The sequence below is a fragment of the Grampus griseus genome (genome assembly GCF_964374135.1).
Source record: "Grampus griseus genome assembly, chromosome: 10".
Taxonomy (NCBI): Eukaryota; Metazoa; Chordata; class Mammalia; order Artiodactyla; family Delphinidae; genus Grampus; species Grampus griseus.
The window spans coordinates 41,600,173-41,621,821 of record NC_139004.1 but is presented as its reverse complement, the minus strand read 5'-3'; the positions used below and the strand labels follow the sequence as shown (position 1 = coordinate 41,621,821).

Sequence of the window (21,649 nt, the reverse complement as noted above, 5' to 3'; positions counted from 1 at the left end):
AGGGATTGCATTGAATCTGTGGATTGCTTTGGATAGTATAGTCATTTTCACAACGTTGATTCTTCCAATCCAAGAACATGGTCTACCTCCCCATCTATTTGTATCATCTTTAATTTCTTTCAGCAGTGTCTTATAATTTTCTGCATACAGGTCTTTTGTCTCCTTCAGTAGGTTTATTCCTAAATATTTTATTCTTTTTGTTGCAGTGGTAAATGGGAGTGTTTTCTTGATTTCACTTTCAGATTTTTCATCATTAGTGTATAGGAATGCCAGAGACTTCTGTGCATTAATTTTGTATCCTGCTACTCTACCAAATTCATTGATTAGCTCTAGTAGTTTTCTGGTAGCATCTTTAGGATTCTCTATGTATAGTAGTATCATGTCATCTGCAAACAGTGACAGCTTTACTTCTTCTTTTCCGATTTGGATTCCTTTTATTTCTTTTTCTTCTCTGATTGCTGTGGCTAAAACTTCCACAACTATGTTAAATAAGAGTGGTGAGCGTGGGCAAACTTTTCTTGTTCCTGATCTTAGTGGAAATGCTTTCAGTTTTTCACCACTGAGGACGATGTTGGCTGTGGGTTTGTCATATATGGCCTTTTTTATGTTGAGGAAAGTTCCCTCTATGCCTACTTTCTGCAGGGTTTTTATCATAAATAGGTGTTGAATTTTGTCAAAAGCTTTCTCTGCATCTATTGAGATGATCATATGGTTTTTCTCCTTCAATTTGTTAATATGGTGTATCACTTTGATTGATTTGCATATATTGAAGAATCCTTGCATTCCTGGAATAAATCCCACTTGATCATGGTGTATGATCCTTTTAATGTGCTGTTGGATTCTGTTTGCTAGTATTTTGTTGAGGATTTTTGCATCTATGTTCATCAGTGATATTGTCCTGTAGTTTTCTTTCTTTGTGGCATCCTTGTGTGATTTTGATATCAGGGTTATGGTGGCCTCGAAGAATGAGTTTGGGAGTGATCCTCCCTCTGCTATATCTTGGAAGAGTTTGAGAAGGGTAGGTGTTAGCTCTTCTCTTAATGTTTGATAGAATTCGCCTGTGAAGCCATCTGGTCCTGGGCTTTTGTTTGTTGGAAGATTTTTAATCACAGTTTCAATTTCAGTGCTTGTGATTGTTCCGTTCATATTTTCTATTTCTTCCTGATTCAGTCTTGGCAGGTTGTGCATTTCTAAGAATTTGTCCATTTCTTCTAGGTTGTCCATTTTATTGGCATAGAGGTGCTTGTAGTAATCTCTCATGATCTTCTGTATTTCTGCAGTGTCAGGTGTTACTTCTTCTTCATTTCTAACACAATTGATTTGAGTCTTTACCCTTTTTTTCTTGATGAGTCTGGCTAATGGTTTATCAATTTTGTTTATCTTCTCAAAGAATCATCTTTTAGTTTTATTGATCTTTGCTATCATTTCCTTCATGTCTTTTTCATTTATTTCTGATCTGATTTTTATGATTTCTTTCCTTCTGCTAACTTTGGGGGTTTTTTTGTTGTTGTTGTTCTTCTTTCTCTAATTGCTTTAGGTGCAAGGTTAGGTTGTTTATTCAAGATGTGTCCTGTTTCTTAAGGTAGGATTGTATTGCTATAAACTTCCCTCTTAGAACTGCTTTTGCTGCATCCCATAGGTTTTGGGTCGTCGTGTCTACATTGTCATTTGTTTCTAGGTACTTTTTGATTTCCTCTTTGATTTCTTCAGTGATCACTTCGTTATTAAGTAGTGTATTGTTTAGCCTCCATATGTTTGTATTTTTCACAGATCTTTTCCTATAATTGGTATCTAGTCTCATAGCATTGTGGTTGGAAAAGATACTTGATACAATTTCGGTCTTCTTAAATTTACCAAGGCTTGATTTGTGACCCAAGATATGATGTATTCTGGAGAATGTTCCATGAGCACTTGAGAAAAATGAGTATTCTGTTGTTTTTGGATGGAATGTCCTAAAAATATCAATTAAGTCCATCTTGTTTAATGTATCATTTAAAGCTTGTGTTTCCTTATTTATTTTCATTTTGGATGATTTGTCCATTGGTGAAAGTGGGGTGTTAAAGTCCCCTACTATGAATGTGTTACTGTCGATTTCCCCTTTTATGGTTGTTAGTAGTTGCCTGATGTATTGAGGTGCCCCTACATCCGGTGCATAAATATTTACAATTGTTATATCTTCTTCTTGGATCGATCCCTTGATCATTAGTAGTGTCCTTCTTTGTGTCTTCTAGTAGTCTTTATTTTAAAGTCTATTTTGTCTGATATGAGAATTGCTACTCCAGCTTTCTTTTGGTTTCCATTTGCATGGAATATCTTTTTCCATCCCCTCACTTTCAGTCTGTATGTGTCTCTAGGTCTGAAGTGGGTCTCTTGTAGACAGCATATATATGGTTCTTGTTTTTGTATCTATTCATCCAGTCTGTGTCTTTTGGTGGGAGCATTTAATCCATTTACATTTAAGGTAATTATCGATATGTATGTTCCTATTCCCATTTTCTAAATTGTTTTGGGTTTGTTATTGTAGCCCTTTTCCTTCTCTTGTGTTTCTTGCCTGGAGAAGATCCTTTAGCATTTGTTGTAAAGCTGGTTTGGTGGTGCTGAACTCTCTCAGCTTTTGCTTGTCTGTAAAGGTTTAATTTCTCTATCAAATCTGAATGCAATCCTTGCTGGGTAAACTTGGTTGTAGGTTTTTCTCCTTCATCACTTTAAATATGTCCTGCCAGTCCCTCTGGGTTGCAGAGTTTCTGCTGAAAGATCAGCTCTTAACCTTATGGGGATTCCCGTGTGTGTTATTTGTTGTTTTTCCCTTGCTGCTTTTAATATGTTTTCTTTGTATTTAATTTTTGACAGTTTGATTAATATGTGTCTTGGCGTGTTTCTCCTTGGATTTATCCTGTATGGGACTCTGTGTGTTTCCTGGACTTGATTAAATATTTCCTTTCCTATATTAGGGAAGTTTCCATCTATAATCTCTTCAAATATTTTCTCATTCCCTTTCTTTTTCTCTTCTTCTTCTGGAACCCCTATAATTCAAATGTTGGTGTGTTTAATGTTGTCCCAGAGGTCTCTGAGACTGTCCTCCGTTCTCTTCATTCTTTTTTCTTTATTCTGTTCTGCAGTAGTCATTTCCACTATTTTATCTTCCAGGTCACTTATCCATTCTTCTGCTTCAGTTATTCTGCCATTGATCCCTTCCAGAGTATTTTTTAATTTCATTTGTTGTATTGTTCATCATTGCTTGTTTCATCTTTTGTTCTTCTAGGTCCTTGTTAAATGTTTCTTGCATTTTCTCTGTTGTATTTCCAAGATTTTGGATCATCTTTACTATCATTATTCTGAATTCTTTTTCAGGTAGACTGCCTATTTCCTCTTCATTTCTTAGGTCTGGTGGGTTTTTATCTTGCTCCTTCATCTGCTGTGTGTTTTTCTGTCTTCTCATTTTGCTTATCTTACTGTGTTTGGGGTCTCCTTTTTGCAGGCTGCAGGTTCGTAGTTTCCGTTGTTTTTGGGTGTCTGTCTCCACTGGCTAAATTTGGGTCAGTGGGTTGTGTAGGCTTCCTGGTGGAGGGGACTAGTGCCTGTGTTCTGGTGGATGAGGCTGGATCTTGTCTTTCTGGTGGCCAGGTCCATGTCTAGTGGTGTGTTTTGGGCTGTCTGTGGACTTATCATGATTTTAGGCAGCCCTCTGCTAATGGGTGGGTTTGTGTTCCTGTCTTGCTAGTTTTTTGGCATAGGGTGTCCAGCACTGTAGCTTGCTGGTCATTGAGTGAAGCTGAGTGCTGGTATTGAGATGGAGATCTCTGGGAGATTTTTGCTGTTTGATATTACGTGGAGCTGGGAGGTCTGTTGTGGACCAGTGTCCTGAAGTTGGCTCTCCCACCTCAGAGGCACAGCACTGACTCCTGGCTGCAGCACCAAGAGCCTTTCATCCACACGGCTCAGAATAAAAGGGAGAAAAAGTAGAAAGAAAGAAGAAAGAAGGAAAGAAAGAAAGAAATTAGAGGATAAAATAAAATAAAGTAAGATAAAATAAAGTTATTAAAATAAAAAATAATTATTAAGAAAAACTTTTTTTTAAAAATTAGAAAACAAACAAACAAACAAACAAAAAACCCGATGGATAGAACTCTAGGATAAATGGTGAAAGGAAAGCTATACAGACACAATGTCACACAGAAGCGTATGCATACACACTCACAAAAAGGGGAAAAGGCGAAAAAATATTAAATCTTGCTCTCAAAGTCCACCTCCTCAATTCGGGATGATTCGTTGTCTATTCATGTATTCCACAGATGCAGGGTACATCAAGTTGATTGTGGAGCTTTAATCCGCTGCTTCTGAGGCTGCTGGGAGAGATTTCCCTTTCTCTTCTTTGTTCGCACAGCTCCCGGGTTTCAGCTTTGGATTTGGCCTCGCCTCTGCATGTAGGTCGCCGGCGGGCGTCTGTTTTTCACTCAGACAGGATGGGGTTAAAGGAGCCGTTGATTTGGTGCCTCTGGCTCACTCAGGCCGGGTGGAGGGAGGGGTACGATGCGGGGCGAGCCTGCGGCGTCAGAGGCCAGTGGGACGTTGCACCAGCCTGAGGCACGCCGTGCGTTCTCCCGTGTAAGTTGTCCCTGGATTCCGGGACCCTGGTTGTGGCGGGCTGCACAGCCTCCCCGGAAGGGGTGTGTGGATAGTGACCTGTGCTCGCACACAGGTTTCCTGGTGGTAGCAGCAGGAGCCTTAGCGTCTCATGCCCATTTCTGGGGTCCGCACTGTTAGCCATGGCTCGCGCCCGTCTCTGGAGTTCCTTTAAGCATTGTTCTTAATCGCCTCTCCTCGCGCACCAGGAAACAAAGAGGGAAGTAAAAGTCTCTTGCCTCTTTGGCATGTCCAGACATTTTCCCAGACTCCCTCCCGGCTAGCCGTGGTGCACTAACCCCTTCAGGCTGTGTTCATGCCGCCAGTCCTCTCCCTGCGCTCCAACGGAAGCCCAAGCCTCAGCTCCCAGCCCCGCCCGCCCCAGTGCGTGAGCAGACAAGTCTCGGGCCGTTGGGTGCCGGTTGGCACCGATCCTCTGTGCGGGAACCTCTCTGCTTTACCCTCCGCACCCCTGTTACTGTGCCCTCTTCCGTGGCTCCGAAGCTTCCCCCCTCCACCATCCGCAGTCTCTGCGAAGGGGCTTCTAGTGCGTGGAAACATTTCCTGCTTCACAGCTCCCTCCCACTGGTGTAGGTCCTGTCCCTGTTCTTTTGTCTCTGTTTATTCTTTTTTCTTTTGCCCTACCCTGGTACGTGGGGACTTTCTTGCCTTTTGGGAGGTCTGAGGTCTTCTGCCAGCGTTCAGGATGTGTTCTGTAGGAGTTGTTCCATGTGTAGATGTATTTCTGATGTATCTGTGGGGAGGAAGGTGATCTCCGAGTCTTACTCTTCCGCCATCTTCCCCCTCTCCAGTTCACGTGTTTTTGGTGTTTTTATCTGCCTATTGATGTAGCCTTACTGTGTTATCCCATTCAGGACCAATGCCTGGAATTTATAAGGGAGTTTGAAGGCAGCACTTAAACTCTGGAATCAGCTGGACCTAGACTGGGTTGCCAGACCTGAACTGTCTTTTGGCCCTTAACTGTGATGTTTTGGGCAAGTCACTGAACCTTCTAGAACTTCCATTTCATCATTTATCAAATGTAGATAAAAACAACTGCCTTGCAGAGAAGTTTTAAGGACTGTGAGTGAAACATAAGAGCCCAGCTAGAATAGAAGTAGATATATTCCAGCAGTGGTACCCTAGAAAGATGCCAGAGAGTAGATCTGGGGCTGAAAAACCTTGCCTAGTGTCTACCATGGCATTTTTACAGCCAGACTCTTCAATGATTTTTCAGTAGTCCTATGATGACAACATGATAATCATTAGAGTCTCAATAATACTAAAATAAGAGCAATCCATTAGGCAGATTCTTCAATGTGATAGCTTCTATTTTTATGAACAATTATTATGATTCATACTGTTTTCATAAGGAACAAAAACACTTTTAGCATATAGAGCTTTAGGAAACCTGAGATATAAGTCAATGCTCTCATTTTGGGGAGGAAGAACTTGAAGCCCAAGGAAGTTATGTGACTTGCACAATGACTTCACAGCCAGAACTGAAATTCAAGTTTCCAAGCTTTTCATGCAAGGGTTCTTCTTTTATTTTTAAGAAATAACTAAACAGATTACATTAAAACTTTAAACTCATAAATTCTGTAAATGATTGATAATACTGGAGGTAAACACAATGATCTTACCTGTAGGAACCATACATAACTTTCTGGCAGTCAATTAACAAAAATTTTTGTTCCATTTTTCCATGAAATTTTGCTCCTGTTTTGGAAAGATAATCTTGGCCTTTTACTGTCCGCACTCGAATATTCTAGAATTGCATGTAAATATAAAGTAAAAATTATGGCTAGAAAGGGGATATCTTGAAAAGTAAAATATGTCATCGTAAAAACTTATTAACCAAAAAAGTACACATGAAATAATTTTTTAAAACATATAACAACAAAAACAAATATAGTGAAAAGCACATTTTAAAACACCACCCAAAAAAGAAGGAACATGGTCACTTAAAATAATATATTTTAACATAACTTACATCATTTACACAGGATGGTTCTATAAGTCACTTAGGGTCCTACTGCAAGAGCCCCTTTCAGGTTATAGTAGCATGATAACAAAATAACTAAGAGTAAAATCCACCTGTCTTTTAATAAGTCAAACATCACTGAAAACACTATGCTAAATGATTGTGACAAGCAATATCTGCTGAATGAAAGATTATCACGCATGCCAGTCATTTCAAGGTTGTAAATTAATTATGACTGGCAGCAAAGTTAACTCAAAAGCTTAAGTGCCCCACCATCAAGAAAAGCATCCTATAAAACCATCACGAAGATGGTGAAGTCACAGTCTGAAGAGTACAAGGGACCCCTTCTGTGGTCAGCATCTTAAATATATGGTGTACATTTGGAGTAATATAACTTAACATGCCTTACATTCAATGACTGAGATAAAGATAAAATAGTTGAAGAAAACAAAACAAAGCATGAAATATTTACTCTGAGACGTTGAACTTGACAGCCCTGTTTCTCAGTCATACTTAGGAAATGATTGAAGTTTGACTCATCAAGCAGAATGTACACAGATATTCCTCGAGTTGATGCCTCCACTATTTCTTTGAAAATGTCCACGTCTGTAAATATATCCATCACTAAAGCAATGACCTGTTAAAGATAAGAATATGAAACAATTTTAGATACCCAATAGAGAAAGATCTAGAAATTGCTTGCTTTCAGGAAAAACTGGACAAAATAGAAAATAGTTCAATGCATAATAAATATATATATACATATATAAATGTATACACAAATATTTTTGCAGTTTTCTAAAATAGAAGATAGAAAAGTATATTGAAAATAAACAAACTATATACATATTTGTAACACTAAGTAATTTCATACTAGCTTTAAGTCAAAGGGAATCTTCATTTCAGTAGAATGTTGAGTGAAGGGCAGATCCAAATCATGGCAATCTAGGTTGCCTGTAGGGTGAATGGAGGGGACATTAGAGGGACAGATAGAGGGTAGAAATTGGTGCTACAGTTTTCATGGGAAATATTTCAAGGGAAAAGCAAGATTTCTGTAACTAGTTAAGAATAAAAGTATTGGAGAACTAGGACAGAGAAAAAAAATCTTCTAGAAATAGAAATATAGCTAAGAAAGGACCAAAGATAAGAAAGGGGATAAGAAGACTTGAAGACCAGAAAATTAAATACATATGCTTAAAATTAGCTTAGCAGACAGAACAAGTAAAAGAAAACAAAATGGACAAAAAGATATGATTAAAAAGGTAAATGCAGAGAGAAATATCCTAAGGAACAGGCCCCTAAAATGGAGAGAGTCCAAGTTAACTGTTGGAAACAGAACCATTATTCCCTTTGAGAAGCAGCAGGAGTGAAATGATGCTGAAAGAAAGGGAAATCATTTGACTGACTATATGCCAGATGAGAAGGACAGAATCCCTGCCCTTTGTGAAGCTTACAAAGTGGGGGAAGAAACCACAAGCAATACAGAGAAGAGGTAAATTATGTGATAAGCTATAAGATGATGTTTTTTGGGAAAAAATTAGAGCAGGATAAGGGGAAATCACAGTTCCCTGGAAATTGAGAAGTAGGGGTTTGGGGTTTTCAGGGTAAGCCTCTCTGAGAAAATGTCATTTGAGGAAGTCCTCAAGATGGATATCCTGAGGAAGCATGTCCCAGGCAGGGGGACCCAGCAATGCAAAGGTCCTATATCAGGTTCAAGAAACTGAAAGGGCAGAAATGAAACAAGAAAGGGAGAAACTAATCACAACACCTTGAAGGCATTAAAAAGCCTTCAGTGGTTTTTCCTGAATAAGAGTGTAAGCTGTTGAGGGTTATTATTGAAGTAATAATATGGTCTCATTTATGTTAGAAAAGGATTTTTCAGGCTTTTCTTTGTTTAAGAACAGACTTTAAGGCTGGAAGGCAGGGTGGAAGCAGGGAGGCCAGTTAGAACTATTGGAGCAATTCCAGTGGGAGGTGATGGTGGCCAGGACCAGACAGTCCTGGTACCAGCCACTATCAGTGATGAGGAGAAATCGTCAGCGCTGGATATTTTGAGCCAAAAGGACTTCTAGATGGACTGAATATGGGATGTGGGAGAAAGAGGGGGAAAAAGAGGATGATTCTAAGATTTTTCAGCTCACCAACCTGAAGGACAGAGCTGAGATAGGGGAGGGTACAGCTACACTAAATTTTAGGTAAAAAACTGAAAAGGCAAGTTAAGTTTGAGGGACTTGGATATTCAAGTGGAATACTGAGTAGGGAGGTCTAGGCCAGAGCTGTCAACTGGGTGTTGTAGTGTAGAGATGACAATTAAATCCAAGTCATCCAGGGAGACTGGATGAATAGTTAGGAGATCTAGTACAAGAGGGGCTAGCAAAGGAAGTCTAAAAGAAGGGACATCCTGAGAGGCAAGTTAAGACAGGGTATCAAGAAGAAGGGTGTCCTCAAGAGTGTCATACCCTACTGCAAGGCCAAGTAACATGAGGATTAAGCATTCATCGGATTTAGTAATATACAGGTAATTGATGACTTCACAGTGTAGTTTTAGTGGAGTGGTGAGAGCAAAAGCTTTCTTGGGAGGGGTTTAATAGGGTTTGAGAGGACAAAGTATATTAAAAGAGCCTAGGAGTGCTATATAGAATGCTAACTTTAAATGACAGTTATAAACACACTTATTTATCCTCCTTGTGTAAACTTTCCCTGCAACCTTTATGTGTATTGTCTTTATCAATCTTTGTGGTTTTCCAAACTGGTGTACAGTCAGTATAATTATTAGAAAGCAGACTTCTTTTTAATTAAACATATTTCATTACAATAATTAGTCTGTGTACTCATTAAGTAGAATTATCTATCATTTTCTTCTAAACACTGGATTTGTTTCACAGCCTCAAACTGTCTCAGGGATCCTCCCACACCAAGTATTTATTAACCTCAGATACTGAAAGTTATCTGCAGGTATAGGTAACTCTTTTTGAGTAATCTGACTACAATGAGAAGCAGAAAAATAGAGCAGTAGCTGTGGGTAAACCGGGTCAAGAGAAGTTGTATTTTTTGTTTTGTTTTAAGGTGAGAGAAATAACAGCAGGTCTGTGTGCTAATGAAATGCTCCAGTAAAGAGTAAAAATCAGTGATGCAAGAGATGGTGGGAGGTGGGATGGGGAAACAAGGGATTTCTGGAGGAAGGCCTTTGAGCAGGAAATAAAAGACAGGATCTAGTGCAAAAAATAATTAGAGCACAGGGAATAAGGATCTTCAAAAGATCATTGTACTACCAAGCCAGAAGGCTAGGTACAAGGTGCAGGTGCTGGTGGAAGTACAGATGTGGTGGAGGGGCTATGGATGTTCTCCTCGGAATAAAGCCACTTTCTCAGTGAAATGGGAGGCAAGGTCTTCAACTGAGAAGACCTTGGATTATGGAAGACACGTTAGCGGTATGAGGAAAGGCAGTTAAGTAGTCAGCTAGGAGGGTAGAAGAGGGAACGGACTACAGAATATAGTGTGACTACAGAGTGGCATTAAGGACCCACCAAGTCATAAATTTAAAATCAGACCAGTCAATGTGGTTGAGAGCTATTCTCTCTCACCAAGGAACAAAAATTGTCAAGAAATGAGAAGGAAAGAAATGCCCTGGGAATAGACACATGGCAACAACAGCTAGGATAATATACTGGATACATTGCAAGTATGTTAGAACATGAAGAAGGTCATGGATAATATATTATTTAATCCAGTAAGATGTTAGAACAAAATACTGGGCCATGTTCAATTTATACAAGATGATGACGTTCTTTAAGCTACCAGTGAAATATACTTCAATCAGATTTTCTTTAGGAAGAACAATTTCAATCACTTTAATGGCCTCATGTGATCCTTTCCTTATAAATGGTATGATGTGGCAGGAGAAGCGAGAAGCTAGTTAGAATAGCCTCACCTGTATCTTGTGCATATTCTCTATAAAATAGAACATGTGAAAAACTTTCAGTCACATCCACAATTATTAATGAATGCATTTATATACAATAATGAGTGATGTGATAGTGTATGGACATTGAGATAAAGAAATGAAAATGTCCATTTTATAAACTTATTTTACAAAATAACTTTTAAAAACATATGTCTGGAGCAGTCTAGCACTATTTTTTTTTTAACTAGAAAGGAATTTTTTAAAATAAAGAAACATTATTATACTACATGGTATTTATTCTTTGTAAAAAAATAATCAGTATATCTAAAGAATTTATTTTTAATTTGTCTGATAGTCTCCTGTAACAAATTACTTGAGACTTTGGAAATGAACAAAAACTCTTGACCAGATAAATAAAGGGTTTTGTTTCTAAAAAGTAATTGAAGTCACTCAGTCAATGGAAGATTCTAGCACATAAAAGGTAGAACAAATGACAGTCCCTCTTGTATGACAGATAATGCAATGCATCAGGATCTGGGAGACCAGATTACACATCTTTGACAAATGTATGTGATGTCAATGGAGTCAGGTACCTTATCAGGATTTCTGGTTCCCAGCACCCAGTAGATATCTTGAAAACTTATATAAAGTCTACAGAAAATTTCAGCTGTGCCAAGAAAGGCAAAATAAAATGTAGCCTTTTTTTTTTTTAATTTAATGGTGGGTTACATTCATGGAAAGGAATGATAACTAGAAATGAGGTATGCCAAACCTGATCTGAAGGTGTTACACTCCCAGCTAGTTAACTAAATCACACTGTGCTGTAGAAATAACCACAATGACTATATATAATGAAATAAAAATGATATACCTGATTAGTACAAGGCTTTTCAAAAGGTATATTAATTGATTTCATAAGTCAATACAGAAACCAGTTACATTAAATGGCATTCATTAAACTACCATGTTATATAATTTTAAACTTCTTCTCTTGCTTCTTCATTAATTACTGTTTTATTCTTGTTTGATAAATTGAAAAAGTAAACAAGGAAATGCATTCATCAGCAACATGAGACTTAGAAAACTTTCAGGAAGATATTTTGAGTGACTTTTAAGATTTGAGTGAAACTTTGCATCTTTTAGTAGTTTCAGAGAAACTGATTCAAGGATATGAGTTTCCACTTATTTTTCTCAGAGTAGTAAATTTTCCTGAAGTGACCTAGACACACTGAATTAAAATAATATTAAAATTAAATATTAAAATAATATAAACAGTGACAATAAATTTATGATAACTTCATATTCATGATACAATTTAAGCTCATTTAGGAAAGTAAATAATGAGTTGTTATGTAATTCAGAGAAAAGGGAGAAAAACCTCTAAATGTACATGGTTGTTAGGGTGGGTTCCCAGTAGAATGAAATACACTACCAGGGCTTCATGAATAAGCCTTAAATAATGAATAAAGATTATTTTTAGCCATCCAAGCTGGAAGACTAGCATTACAGAAATAGAGGCAAAAATTAGAATGATGGCAACAGTAATATTTTAATAAATGTTTATTGAATTAACCTAAAGTTAAACACAAAGATTAACACACTTATGAATATGGAACAAATTTACTTAGGATTTATCTGCATAACTGCTATGAAGGATCTTGAAAATCTGACATATGTTTAGATTTGATCTTGAGAGCAATATAAATCCTGAAGAGGAAAATATGTGCACAAAATAGTGTCTTGGGAAAATGTATCTGATAGCAACATTCATATTGAAAGTATCTAAATTCTAATGAATCATATTGACTAACGAGGATCATGAAGCCCTCTTTTTATGGTAATGTTATAAGTGCAGTGAAATATTTTTTAAAATGTGAGGTAGAAATCAATGACAAGAAAAATGAAAAGTATGATAGATTTGATAGAAAATGTTCATCACAATGTTGACACTGAATTACTTGCATTTCCTTAGAAATATGCCTCACCATCTTCAGAATTTTAATTTTGAAACCCATACTGTATTTTCCACTATAATCCATTAAGATAGAACACTATTAGCAGTATGCTTTTATATGACCTAAATACTTAAAGAAATGTAAGTACACCTTGGGTTAATGATCTGTAGTCACAGAACTGTCAGTATTACCCTCAAAATTGAAAAAGTGAATATTATACCTTTTATGCTTCAAAATACTAAGCACCATTTGAAAGGATTCGGACTTCCTTGGTAATTGCCTGCATATATACAGGAGGATTTCCTTTTTCCAACAGAAGGAACACTAATAAGGAGTTCAAATTAAAAAAAAAATCAACAAAACTTTTTAATAACCGTATCTATAATAAAATTCAACACAACTAGAAGACCTTAAGAATTGAGTAATAGAAATCTAGGGAAATGATCACTTAGGAATTATATATCTCTGAGTCTGTAATGCCTATTAAAAGCAATGTGCTAAATGGATTTCAGAAAAAAGAGAGCCCGATATTAAGAATAAGTGCTTTTGGTCCTTATCCTTCTGTAGCCTAAATAAAAGTATCAATTTTCATATATAATATATTGTATGCACTATAATATTGTTTAGTAAGTTTAAGCTTTACATTATGAATGCCATAACTTTTGTACATATATAAGCATCTATACTAGTAGCTAAATTGATATCAATTGGTTTGGTCTGCCATAAATTGTGTAACCTTTGGAAAGTCAGTGAAGTGATTCTGAGTCTCACTGACCTCTATTATATATTAAGTAAATCACAGACGATCGTGTGTGTACCAAGTTCTAAAATTCTATGTTTCAGTAACTATTCATTCACTCCCAATTACCCAAAAATTGGATTAAAACATGCATTGTACTTAGATTGTAAAAATCTCACCAACCACTACCTGGTGAAAGTGAAAAACAAACAAGCAAAAATCCTGGGTATTGTACTAAAATTCAACAGAAGATGTAAGGGGGAATGTTTGGGCTGTGTTATGGCTACAACATAAATCTGTAGAAGTAGTACATATGTTTGACAACTCAGAAGCGTTGCATAATTTTGATATTTCCCTCCCTTTCTGCATTGTGCTATATGATTGAAAGTACTTATACACCAGTATTATGGACTGAATGTTTGCGTCTTCCAAAAATGCATATTTTGAAATCCTGAGCAGGCTTAAAAAAAAACAGCAAGAAGAGCCATAGTCCTTTTACTGATTTCACAGTTCAGCCCTCGTACAAGCTCTCATTTCCCCAGCACTTCCAAAAAGTAACTTCTCCTGAAACTTGACCTGACAAGGGTCCTGAGCATGGGCCCCCAAGCCAAGGTATCAGAATCTAGATCTTGGCAAACTGACCAAAGTAACTTGTTTTCCTGACACTCTTAGGAGATCTCCTTTAACCTGTAGCATAACTATCCATTGGCTTGGAATACCTATTATCTTATTTAAATTTTTCCAATATTAAGGGATGTCTGTCAGGAAGAAAGGAGTGAAGGGCACTGCAGGTGGAAAGACAAAGAGGGAAGAAAGGAATAAGAATCTATTACTAGTTGTGTTGGGAAAATTGTAGAGTAGCACTTAAAGGGGAGGAAACGTTTGGGTAACAGGAGCTGAAGCATTAGGAATACTCACCAGGAATAGGATTAGAACCCATTTTTCTGGGTCATGGAAATCTGCTGAGGAGGAGTTAGCCATAAGGCTAGAAAGATTAGAAAGGTCAATTTGGCCAAGATTGTAGAGGGCAGCCCTTGCACGCCAGGCTAACTACAGATTCCATAAGGCACAATGGGGAAGCATGTAAAGCTTTTCGCCAAAGCGTTATGTGATTGGAAAAATACTTAAGAAGATTAACATTTTAGTATACATGGGATGAATGAGACACTGGAACATCTACCAGCAAGTAGAGGAGTTAGGAGGTTTCAATCCTAATGCAGCATAAATGTGTAAGATCCCAATGTGAATGAAGGCAGCAGGAATAGAAGGAAGGGATGGAGGTAAAGCTGCAAAGGATGACTTGACAAGACTCAGTGGCTGAGTGCTTGAGAAAGACAACAGAGAGAGGCTAGTCAGGGCTCATCAGGTATTAGAGACCTAAATTACATGGAAAATTATTGTACCATTATAAGAAAATTTAAAATTTGAAAGGAATATTTGTATATAAGGAAATTCAAAACAACGTGATAAACACCATGCTAAAAAGTTGTACTCTCTGTTTTTCCCATCTACCTATTTATCTATTCATCCATCCTTTCATCTATGCTTTTTTTTAAATTAGCCATTGAAACTTAAGTGTTTTTAGGCATACAGGAAAAGTTGGGTGGACATCAAAGGAATAAAATAGGAAAGAGGTATACAGTTGATGGCATACAATCTCGGTGGAGTCAGAATGGGATGGCATGAGCAGAGGAGGGTTTGCCTTAGAATTAGGTTCTACAGATGTGCTAAGACTACAGGGAAGAAGAGAATGAGTACTAACTGCAAGAAACGTTTTGATGGTGTATAGGGTATTGTGAGAGGAGGAAAGGGAAACAGATTAGGTGACTGTCACTGGATGCCCTCAGCATACACTTCATGGTTGGGGGTAAAGCCTACCTCTGGGGCTGTGGTCAGTGAAGGCTCAGACTGTGGGCTTGCATGGGAATGAAGAAGGTCCAGAACAGTTGCTCTGAGGAATACAGTACAGAGTTAACAGGAAATTAAAAGTTATTCAGTATAACAGTGAGAGGCCAACTGAACTTTTTCTTTTAATGTAAACTTGAAATTGACTTTTTAGCAAGTTTTTGAGAAATTTTCCATCAACATTCAACAAATGTCAAAAGACATTTAGGTAACAGAGAAATTTCAATACTGACTAGGTATTTAATAGTAATGCTTTTTTTAGGTTTGATAATTTATGCTTTTTAAAAAGCCCTTATTTTTTAGAGAATTATATGGAAGCAATTACAGATGAAATGAAATAATCTGTTACATGTGATCTTCTTCAACTTAATTCAGCAGCAGTGGAGGATACGGAGGAAACAAAGTTGAACACAAGTTGATAATTAATGAAACAGGGTGGTGGTACATGAGGAATCATTATCATATTCTCTCTTCTTTTATATACGTTTGAAAGTTTCCAAAGCAAGATGATAAGTAATCAAGAAACTATCTAAACTTTCACTCTATCCATTGTATTCCTTCTTCTCACTCTTTTCTATTTTTATCTTTTTAGTTCAGATATCATCCTTGCTAAATTTCCCCTTTAATTTTGTACTCCTTCTTCCTAAGTCACTCTTCAGTGTTTCCTTTACTTCCACAAATATCTGTTCCTACATCTCTCTCTGATTCTGTCATTTTTCTAGCGAGGTGAACTAAGAGAAGAACATAACTTTTTTGAGCCTCAAATTTTTCATCTATAAAATCAAGTGAATAACTCCCATTCTGTAGGATTATTGGGAAAATTGAGATGCTGTATATCAAGTCTGTAATAAGTGGCCCATGGTATAAGATGTTACATAGTATAAGCACGTGGCAAAGGATCACTGAATAGTTGCTACTATTAATAAAAGTGTGGGTGATAACAGAGCTTGAAGAATAGATATTTTGTTATATTTGAGCAAAATATTATAGTCCCTAGTTTAAAGAGATGAGTAAAGTGTTTCACATGTTTCAAGCCATTATTTTCTTAATTTATAGCATTGGCCTTAACCAAATATTCCCCAATAATTAAAACAACAATTACAACAAAACAGAACAAAATTTTCTATTCATGTTTTAAGAGGGTGCATTCTTTACTTGAGCAATAACTGTGTTACTTTAATGTCAACTATTAATTAACCTGACATAAAAAAATCAAACATACCACATGGCAAAAATACCACAGGTCCTATTTATTCAATAGTAATTTCTATCTGGATAAGAAACTTGAATATCAAGGTATACATCAAAGGAATAAAATAGGAAAGAGGTAATACAGTTGATGGCATACAATCTCAGTGGAGCCAGAATGGGATGGCATGAGCAGAGGAGGAAGAGGTATCAAGGTATCAAGGAGTTACACAAAAGTTATGAAATATTGCAGAAGCATTTTTGCATTTAGTATAAGTCTTTCCTATGTCTTTATAGTCAAGTTACATGCACCTAATCCTCTGTTTATTTAACTCTACTACTCTCTTTTCTCTCTTGGATAATTTTTTTCACCGCTAGCCTCTGAGAATTGTGTATTATTTTTCACTTTGATGCCTGAAAGTTGAAAGGCCACATACCTTTGGTGGTAGGGAAGAGTCATTCTAAAAGCTAAGAGACAGGGGAAATAATTACCAGGGGCTCATCAAGCTAAATTGAAAAATGTTAACCGCATTACCTAGAATATTTCCTGAATAATCCCTCTCCCACACACTCCAGGTTTCTTAAGTATTTTGAACACCTAATGATACTCATTCTCTTCAGATAAACAATATACAGACACAAAACAGCAAATGTTTTTCAGTTGGGCTACAGAAACAAGACACAGATTTCCTATTTTACTAGCAACTATGTTATTTTCAAGTCTTAATTAATATGATTAAAATCTCATTGTGAGAATCTTCCCTTTCTCTGCTGAGAAAATTCTAAAGTATAATTTATTTATTTTCCTTATATAGGTTCAGAAGAAGGAACTTGTCAGAATTCTAGGTTGAAAGTCTGTTTCACTTTATTACATATTTTACATCTGAAATTTGAGGTTTTATCAAAAGGAAACGGTCTTTATCAAAAGCTGAAATAGCCACATTTATTCCAAACATTTTTATTAACTTAAACCAAATTGTTTTATCTGTAAAATTAAGGAAGGTCCATGTCCTTACATATCACCCTTGATTAATATTCTACATAAATATGTTATTGAAAAATAAAATATGTTTCATATAACTATATCCTCAAGCAGCTGGTAAAGTTATAGATTTTGGCAAAATGGAAATTAATGATTAAAGAAGAGGAATAGAATGAGATGAGGACAAAAGAGGAGAAAAACTATACAAAAATTCTCTTGGAGTAATACATTAAATTTCGTTCTTATACCAAATTTGTAAAATGACATTTGAAAAGTCATTTAAACTCTAAGTATTTCCAAAGGCCAAATAATTTCATCTTTTACATATAAGGACACAAATAATATTAAAAAGGTACTTCCATTCTAACAAAATTCAAGTTGGAGTTTCAATCTGGGCCAGTGAAATATTTTTGAAACAACTTAAATATGCCTGTAATTTAGATTTCTTGAGACTTAATTTTTGAAAATAGATCAAATGGCAAAAGAAAAGTACACTGGATAAGCATTAAAACATTCAGATAAAGAAAAAAACATATCCAAATCATTAAAATGTGAAGCAGTTCAGTAAGAAATCTAAACTTAAGCTTTTATTATTGAGCTGATCAAAGGCAACAGAAAGCCTGCCGATTGATAAGGAGACCAAAGGAATCTGTCCTCTGAGAGGAGTGTAGAAAAGGGGTATGCAGAATGCTCTCGTGAATGTAATGATCTGACAGGAGGGAACATGTCAATGACATATTTAGTTTCAAATTAAATTAAAGAAATTAAAGTTTCACGAGCATCTAGAAAAGATTTCCAACCATACTTTCTCAGATAGGCTAATTATTCAGTTAAAAGATCATCTCACAGTTCTTTTAGAAATAATGTTAGATTACTCTTTTTTACTTTCAAATCAAACTTCCTCAGTAAAATTTAGGAGCATTTCTTTCAATTCTAGTATCTGGATCAGAAAGTAAACAAACAAGTGGTTAGCAACATTCTTATGACATGAAAAAAATGTATAAAATATTTTTCATAATTAGACACACACACATGGGGAGGGGAGAGGGAGATGAGAGAGAGAGAGAGAGAGATTGATTATCTGTCTCGTTCTCTCTACCTTCAGGGGAAAAATTACAAAAAACAGACTAAGAAAGGAAAAATTGCAACAATTTCACAATTATGCCAGGGACAATGGCATTTTCTTTTCTTCTTGGTATATACGTAGTTTTACAAAACTGACATTATTTATGTAATGTGTATGCCATATATTTGTCATTCTAGAATATTCTCCTATTAACAAACTGTCATAACATCACATGTTCAGAAAAGACAGTTCTCCAAAGCAGTGTGAAGAATGTAGTCTGAACACAGAAGGACCGACTAGGAATCTGCTGCAAAGGTCCAGAACCTGATCGGCAAAGTAGGTTACATCATCCAGAGGTCTGCCAAGAAAACATGTTTCCCTAAGAGTTTTCGTTGTTGAGAAATTAATGAAAATATTTACAGAAGTGTGGGTACAGTTAACGGAACTGACTATAGAGACAAGCAGGGAGAGAGCAAGAGAAAAACAAACAGAACATAAACTTCTCTCCAGCTGGTGTTCACTCTCCTGCTGGCACCTCCCACTGAGCACCCTTTCCTGATCAGGGAGGAGGTGGCAAGGACACCCAGGTGATGCAGTCTATGGCATCAGCGTTTGAAAAGCAAAGAGGGGCAGAGAAAGGTGGAAAACAGATCTGGGATGGGTGGGGATAGAGGATAATGTGCTCAGGGATGCAGAATGGAGGCTAGGTTTCAGAGATATTTAGGAAGTAGGTGGCAAAAATGCAATGTGACCGGCAGCTGGATGGTGGGGTCACGAGTAGAACATACTTCCGGATAACTTCCAGATTTCTGGATTGAATGACTGACTGGTTGGTGTCGTCAATGACAGACACAGGCAGTTGGGAGGTTGGAAAGGAGGAGGATGGCCTTGGGTCTATTGAGTGTCAGTCATCTATGACACATGGAAACCCTTACAGGCTGTGGGTTGTCAGGGTCTGGGATTCAGGAGAAAGCTTCTGGCCTCCAATGTTACAAATTTCCAGCCATGATTTAGACTATTTAAAAATATGTAATTTATAGAATCAAATGTAAATTCTTTACAATGGCATGCAAGGTCTATCACAATCTGAATGCCTTTTCTTCTTCGTTTCATGCTTCGCTGCATCTTCCATGCATCCCACTCTGATGGCCACGTGCTTTCACATCATGCTTGTGCAGTTCCTTTTGTCTAAAATCCCATGCTCTCCTTCTTTATGAAAATCCAATTCATCTCTCAAGGCCTAGCTTACCTGAAGACCTCTTTCACAAAGCCTCTGCTAATTCTCTGAGCCTAAATAAATGGCATCCTAACTTATGCTCCATCCATGGTGTTTAATACATTTAGCATAGCATTTATTTCATCAGCCTTGTGGCTCACTTGTTACTTTCAAGGGAGTAATAAACTAGTGGAGGGTGGGGAAAATATACCTCAGTCATTTTGTATCCCCATCAACTTAACAATACAACTCAATAAAATTTATTAAATTATTCATGCTTTCTCCAAAGCATCAAAGACAGCTATTTTCAAATAGTAAACAAGCAAATTTTTTAAATGAATATTTACAGTTCTAATTTGAATTCCTAAAGATTCCTATCATTTTCTAAATAAAGCACTGTCTCAGATATCTCTCATGGTACTTTTCATTTACAATTTACCAAGTCTGGGAAGGAGGTGGGTTGGAACACATGGACTGATGTTATTATTGTGTTTACTGGTCTTCTGTTTCTGGGCAATATTTTATGTATGTACACCTGTATGAAATAGCAAGAAGACTCCTGAAGGTCATCTGCCTGCTATTCAAATGAACTATGTCCTGAAATCTATCCTAAATGGCACAGGTAATAAAGGTAGAAAACATGGGTCCTAGTAAGTGGGGAATAATAACACTTGCACTGTGGAAGGTGTTAGTAAGAATCATCTTTCTCAAAATGGCTCACTTTAGTTGGGCTGGATAAGTTGTATTTCACACGAGTGACATCAGCAACAAAAAGCTAAAGATCATGGAAATTAAAGTATTTAAGATCACACAGTAAATGATGAAACTATGGCTAGAACTGATTTTCTTCTAGTTCAGTACTCTGCCATCAGGCCATATGCCCCCAGACCCTGCCTGAAGCAGGGGAAAATGTGTATACCTGAGGAGGTTCCAGAACTTGGTTCCAGACCATCTCTTTTGGTAGAATCCAGTTTGGTCACAGAGGTGTGGTTAATGCTTCATCAATAGTGAGAGGCAAAGAATAGTTTGATGCAGAGTTCCGTTCTTGAAATACAACTGTACCCCATGTTCTGAATCTTGTCTAAAAGTTCTGAAAATCTCCACAATATTACCGTTGGGTTAAGCTAGTATTAAATTCTACTTTTTCTCTACAGTCTATCTAGAGCTATATCTGAGCCACTATGGGATAGAATCTTATTTTGAGAGGTTCTATTCCAAATGTATATAAAACCCACCTCACACCTGTCAGAATGGCTATCATCAAAAAAACAAGTTAGGGGGCTTCCCTGGTGGCGCAGTGGTTGAGAGTCCGCCTGCCGATGCAGGGGACATGGGTTCGTGCCCCGGTCCGGGAAGATCCCACATGCCACGGAGCGGCTAGACCCGTGAGCCATGGCCGCTGAGCCTGCGCGTCCGGAGCCTGTGCTCCACAACAGGAGAGGCCACAACAGTGAGAGGCCCGCATACCGCAAAAAAAAAAAAAAAAAAAAAAAAAAAGTTAATAAGTGTTAGTGAAGATGTGGAGAAAAGGAAACCCTCGTGCACCATTGGTGGGAATGTAAATTAGTGCAACCACTATGGAAAACAGTATGGAGACTCCTCAAAAAATTAAAAATAGAACTACCATATAATCTAACAATTCCACGCCTGGTTATTTACCTGAAGAATACAGAAAGAATAACTCAGAAGGATATATGCATCCCTATGTTCCTTGCAGCACAATTTACAATAGACAAGACATGGAAACAACCTAAATGTCCATCAACAGAAGGTGTGATATACATGTACAATGGAATATTACTCAGCCATAAAAATAGAATTAAATCTTGCCATTTATGATAACATAGATGAACCTAGAGGGTATTAGGCTAAGTGAAATAAGTCAGACAAAGACAAATACCATATGATATCATTTAACATGTGGACTCCAAGAAACAAAATAAATGAACAAACATAACCAAACAGAAAGAGAGTCATAGATACAAAGAACAAACACATGGTTGCCAGAGAGGAGCGGGTTGAGGGGAGGGACATAGATGAGGGGGATTAAGAGGTAAAAACTTTAAGTTAAAAAATAAATGAGTCAC

The 21,649-nt window shown here is 37.0% G+C and overlaps 1 protein-coding gene across 1 annotated transcript in view; it reads right to left on the bottom strand.

The window, feature by feature from the left end:
* FAM83B (family with sequence similarity 83 member B) overlaps positions 1 to 21,649 on the bottom strand; it is a gene marked incomplete at both ends in the record, with an annotated part of 63,232 nt that overhangs the window by 6,531 nt on the left and 35,052 nt on the right. Inside the window, 2 exons of the mRNA XM_082664425.1 lie at positions 6,267 to 6,391; positions 7,080 to 7,244. Of these exons, the coding sequence (XP_082520551.1) occupies positions 6,267 to 6,391; positions 7,080 to 7,244 (290 nt within the window). The remainder of the gene's footprint in view (positions 1 to 6,266; positions 6,392 to 7,079; positions 7,245 to 21,649) is intronic.